The sequence below is a fragment of the Notolepis coatsorum genome (genome assembly GCF_963971535.1).
Source record: "Notolepis coatsorum genome assembly, chromosome: 9".
Lineage (NCBI taxonomy): Eukaryota > Metazoa > Chordata > Actinopteri > Aulopiformes > Paralepididae > Notolepis > Notolepis coatsorum.
In genome coordinates this window covers 106248762-106254761 of record NC_140173.1, presented here as the reverse complement: position 1 = coordinate 106254761, position 6000 = coordinate 106248762, and the positions used below count along the sequence as shown (strand labels likewise).

At 44.6% G+C, this 6000-nt stretch overlaps 1 protein-coding gene across 3 annotated transcripts in view; it reads left to right on the top strand.

Annotated features, from left to right (window-relative positions):
* Positions 1–294: 294 nt before the first annotated feature.
* Positions 295–6000, top strand: part of slc22a15 (solute carrier family 22 member 15) — a 49756-nt gene continuing 44050 nt past the window's right edge. For all 3 annotated transcript variants that reach the window (XM_084321303.1, XM_084321302.1, XM_084321301.1), the window contains exons 1-2: positions 295–437; positions 1069–1221. In XM_084321303.1, coding sequence (XP_084177429.1) covers positions 354–437; positions 1069–1221 — 237 coding nt within the window. In that variant the 5' untranslated portion in view covers positions 295–353. The remainder of the gene's footprint in view (positions 438–1068; positions 1222–6000) is intronic.

The following is a 6000-nucleotide window of genomic DNA, read 5'->3' as shown; positions in this document are numbered from 1 at the left end:
TTGACTTGTTTAAAGAAGACGTGTCTCTGTTAAGCACTTTGAGCTGCACTCCGTGTATGAAAGGTGCTATATAAATGAAGATTATTATTATTAACTGCGTTGGTAAAAGCATACACGCGAACGGCAGAGCCACACCCCTGAAATGGAAATGTAACCTCTAGTATGCACTAGTTATGACGAGCCCTCATTTTCATCAACCAATGGGTTCGTTTCCCTCGGTGATAATAACACGTGACTGCTCCACGACCACGTCCCCGCTGCTGAGTACTCTCACCAATCACCATAGATATATGATCCTCACAACACAGGTTGCTGTGTGATGTTTAGCCGCAATCACGTCTCTTCTTCTTGGTATGGATCTAGAGGAAGCATATCACATTGTTGGCGAATTCGGATCGTACCAGAAGCGGGCGGTGGCGGTACTTGTGTTGATACAGGTTTGCATATCTAATATATTACATTGAAAGTGTGGCGAGGAAGAAGTCCTAGTCTAGTTAGCTAGAAAGTGTTAAAGCTGTCGGCTAAAGCTTATTTGTTATCCCGAGAAGATGAGAGAACTGCCGTCTGCCGTTAATTTGTTTTAATTTAACGTTACAGTAGAGTAGACTATATGTGTTCTGGTAAAGTAACGTTTGCAACCTAACATTAGTTGGCTGTCTATCTAACCGTGTATGGCGCAAATCACGGAAATGAAATTTGCACGCCATCTCAATTAAACTTTGAGGGTTTATTGTCACCTAATGTAAACTCACCACTCTTATTGCACTAGATACCGTATTTGTTGTATATGCTGCTGTTTTGTCGTGATGAGGTGTAAACAGACTTATGTCAAATGCAACGTAATAATGAGTTGTGCGCGTCGGTAGCTGAGGTAACGTTAGCCATAGCCTATTTGTGTTGATTTCGGGTGCAACGTTAGCATCCCAGCCCATAATAAAGATAATTCTAGCTAGTGTGATGTCGAGCATAGTTGATGGATTATTGGCAAAGTAGGCCTAAGCTTTTTAAGAACGCAGCGATTGTCCTCCGTTTTCTTACTTAAGCATAATATGTGTGTGATCCCACCAGGTGTACATGGCGTGCCAGTCCATGCTGATAGTGCTCGTCGGGGCGGTGCCTGAGTACCAGATTGACCAAGAAGACATCAGCGCCACCAGCAGCCAGCAGGAGCTCATCCAACACGTTACATTTACTAATGATGTTGACTCTATTGTAACTGAGGTAAGGGAGAGAGAGTGCTTTGATTTTAAAGGGGAACTATCTTATAAATGGCCTTTTTCAGTGTTTAGCATTGTTTCCTAGGCTCCTAGCTATGTGGACTTATATTAATATGATCTATGTCTCTAATTCTCATATTGGCGCATTCTTCCAATTCTCCTCTCACAATATTCACCCTCACTGAACTGAGTCATCTGAAATGTGCTGATTTGTGATGTCAGAGACTTAGGGCGCGGATCCACCTGCCTCATATTTATGACCGCACGCGTCTTTTTTCAATGTATCCGAATGGGGAGAGAGCGTATGCGGCCGCATGCGCCGCCTATAGGAAATGCGCTGCAGTCGGCTTCTTTTTTCAGCTTTTTTGTGCAGCCGAAAGTAGAAACTTTCTGAACTTTCAGAGCGATGCGCTGAGCTCATTTTCAGACAACCAATCACAGCCATTCATATCTACCACTCTGTTTGTAACCTGACACCGGAGCTGCCTGCCTGTCTTGGCTGTCTCCCACAGTAGACGGGCCATTGAGATTCGCGACAAATACACGAATAATAATAACTACACGAATACACTACTAAAAAGCAAAGGGCGAACTGTGGTGTCGGGCAATAACTATATAATTAATATACAATAAAGTTATTAAAATATGCTATAATATGTGCAAAACCGCGGCAGGAAAAAACGATAAAAGGATGGCTGTAGATTTCTTTCTGTCATCTACAAATCGATCAGAACTAAATCGGCAGCGAAAAAGCCCATTTTAAAGCACCTATTATTACCCATGTACATGCGCAGATTGCCCACAGAGTCTGGAGACGCGAGATGACGCTCGAATGAATGTGGACTGTTCCATCAGAGGGGGGAGCTTCGGTGGCCAGTGTCCTTTCAGCCGACCAGGATAATGAAACAATGATCCCACTAAATGGCCAGAAGCGTCTTATGGCGACATCTACAATTACCTCATTGAGTCTCCAGGTAGACTAATGTTTATATTTAAGTGCAGCGGTCTGTAGCCACTCACATTACCACCGAAGCTCCCCGATGGAACAGTCCACATTCATTCTCTCTGTGAGAGAGAGAGGGAGAGAGAGAGAGAGTCAGTGAGAGGGAGAGAGAGAGAGGAGGTGTTGTCTCGCACGGTGCTGCTGTTGCAGCGTCACTACAGTCACTAAACTTTCTGTACACTTGCGTGTTCTCCAGCATCTGACGAATGTGATCGTCTGCCCAAATATCAACGAGGCAGTGTACCGAGTCATCGCTGCTCCACGTTGACCCACGGCTCACTATTATTATTATTGTGTCGGTTTGCTAAATCGATTGCATTCTCACAGCATACGAGTCGCGTCGGGTTCGTTTGGAAATGTGCCGAGACCACCCTCTCTAGGTGGTCTCGGTCCGCTTGTTTTGTTCCGCAACAGAATGTGATTGCTGTGTTCATATATGCCCAACTGAACCGAAATAGCGGGTAAACGCTCCAGGTTTCGGATCAACAGCTCCAAACGAGCCAGGTGTGAAAACGCCCTAACAAGCCAACTTGTAGACATACAGTATAACAACAATAGACATTTCTGTTTGGGTGAAATATCAGGAAACGAGGGCTGTTTACAAGAACACTCTGTTGGATAGTGATACCATTTTATGCTGGGAAGCAACAGCTGTGATTAGACTCCATTAGAGGATCAAGAAAAGAGGGCGGGGTTTATTGTTCCCAAGGGAAATTCCTTTCCAGAGCACTTTACACAACAGTACAGATGACAGCACGCAGTAACAACATACAGTGACAGACAACGGCACACACTCTGGCCTGTTCAGTGAGGCCTATTGTTTTAAGGCGGGGATCATGCTTTTCCAAGTACATCCTTCTGCACCTCAATGTTCTGTACCTGCGCCCCGGAAGGCAGTAGGGTAAGGTGGTGATTGAGTGTCTGTGTGATGTCCTGTTCTACTGAGCTAGCAGTGTGTGCAGTGACCCTATTGTTCAGCTCTGTGAGCAAGGTTGGCTGTGCAGAGAGTAGAGACCAATTATCCTGGCAGCGGTGTTGGTTATGCGTGTAAGTTTGGCCTGGTTAGCAACGGATAGTATGTTAACGAATCAGGTGGTACAGTAGGATGGGATGAATGATTCTCTGGTACAACAATAGGAGGAGATGGTGGTCAGAGCTTTCAGTGTGGTAGCTCCCACTCTCTGGAACTCCCTCCCCGCAGAAATCCACAATGCCCCAACTCTGGAGGCCTTTAACCCATAATTTCTCAATTTGTATGTTGCGTCTGTCCACTATGTTTGTTACTTTTGTTGCCCCCCCCCCCCCACCCCCCCCTATGTAAAGCGACCTTGGGTCTTCTGAAAGGCGCTATCTAAAACGAAGTTATTATTATAACACTGAGTGCCGTGCTGTTTTCGGGCCCCATCTATTCAATGCCACGCTTTAAAAGATAGGAGTCAGTCACCTTGTTTGTAGAGCTATAACTATATTCTATATTATAGCTATGGATACAATACTATGGTCATTTGACAGTGACTTTCTTCCGGTCAAGATGCAAAAAAGAGTTTTTCCATGCATACATTTGCACGTTATACTGTGGTGAATATAAGTGTTTTTAGATCGGTCTGGGGTAATTCCTGAAATGCTGAGGAATAGCCTTATAAGTGTATTATACTATAACCGTTGCCGTTTGTTGCCTGGACCCGCTATTATTCTCAAATCAAATCTATATCATAGGTATTATGTTTCATCATGAATGCATGAAGGGGGGGGGGGGGGGGGGTAGTTTTTTTTATGCTGTGATTGCCACTGTACGTTGTGGACTAACGTTACACACACACGCATTCGGATCGAGGTGAAGACATGCTTGGATCAACGCAAGATTGATATCATATAGCCCTTACCTTGACTAGGATGTACCCCAAAAAGAATATTCCAATTATCTGATCGCGATTCCAAGTATTGATGTCCATCGTGTCGCTGACATAATCCACTACACATCATGCATCGGGAGCATTTGATTCTCAATCCGACCGTTATAACCGCTCAGCATGAGCAAAAAAAAAAAACGACCCGGAAACATTAGATCGACGCACAGGCCAAGATACAAGGTTTCAAAGGGTGCTTGATACCGCCGTCTAGCTGGATGCGGCCGGTATTGCACTTTGGCGACCTCAGACTCATTCCCTATGGCAGGGATTGGCAATTAGGTCTGGCCACGGGCCAAATTTTCCCCAAGCCATTGACTGGCGGGCCAGCACCAAAAACAATGGCTAATTTAATATAATGATAGTGAAAAATGCAGCACCGCTGCGGGTGCATACACATAATAATAATAATAATAATAATTTTATTTGTATAGCACTTTTCATACAGAGGTTGCAGTTCAAAGTGCTTCACAACAGTAAAAAATACAGGCATAAGCGAGCATGATGCACTCGCAAATGGGGGACCCTGATGTAAACAAGACAAACGTCTTTCTCTGGTCTGCATCCCCTTAACAATTGTGTGTATTGAGCCGTACTGAATTGTACCCATTCTGCAATCTGTTAATAAAGTTTTCATTCATTCATGAACAGCAGATCAGCTGTTGCAGATCACCGCGGCGAGTGATGAACAGCAGATCAGAATGCATGAAAACACGACTCACCATAACTGCCCTGGGCTTGTTTCAGTCCTCAAATCCCTGCTAATGTTTGAAACATGTCAAATATCCACTCGCCGCCCTCCAATTCCAGATTGGCGTTGAATGCAGCTACTTTATCTGCCAACTTGAACACAGTTGTCATCATTGCCTCGAGTCGTTTGCTATCTTGTCGCCACATATTATGCAGAGAGGACCTCAGCACGCAAGAATCACCGACCTGTTGCGATAAACCTGTATTTTAAGTATGACTCCTGTTTATTAAAAGAAGCTTTATGTGTCTTGGAGGTCGTAGGCTCCTCTTCTGGCTCCTCAGTTGATATTTCCCCGTTGCAAAGAAGCTATCCAAAGACGTTTGTTTAGTTTTTTTAACACATTTTTGCTAAAGTTAATCGCTCGCATCCCGAACGCGGAAGTGAAAGTGCGTTAGGGAAAATATACACGCGTGACCATTTCTAGCATTTCAATTGGCTATAGTGACAGACATAGATATGATGAATAGATGGATACAGCTTCACAAAGACACTCTGGCGTCACAAGTGAATATTTCCTGTGCGTAAAATAAATATCATATTCTCAAAATAAACTGACCGGCCAGAAATGATTGCTGGCGGGCCAATGTCGGGCCGCCTATTGCCGACCCCTGCCCTATGGTAACAACAGGCTCCCTGGATTGATAATGAAAAAAAGGAAAAACGACCCAGAAACGACTTAACTAGTTTTTGGCACTCAACGGTCGGGGCCCAGAAACAACTTGTTTTTTTGCCAGCCACGGCATAATTAGTTATTTCATGCCAACCGTTGAGTGCCAGTCGACGAGATATGCCGCTTTTAATCGCTATTTTTTTATTAGCGATTTCCATTCATATTTCATCAATCTAGCCTCACGTTACCAGTGGGGATCTGTCTGAACTCGAATAGGGAAAATACCGCCCCCTATCGTCCCCCGGATGGTAAAGCACGCATTGGAATGGGCTCAATGAAAATGGATGAGAAAAGACAATTCTGGAATCCACATTTTACTTCTCATGCAAGTAACCCGATCGGACTCATTGTGGACCATCGGAACAGCGTGGAATATATATTTCCACCAGTGGCGTCATTTCAGTAAAAGGCAAGGTATGGCCAGGAGGGGGGGGGGGGGGGGGGGGGGGGGG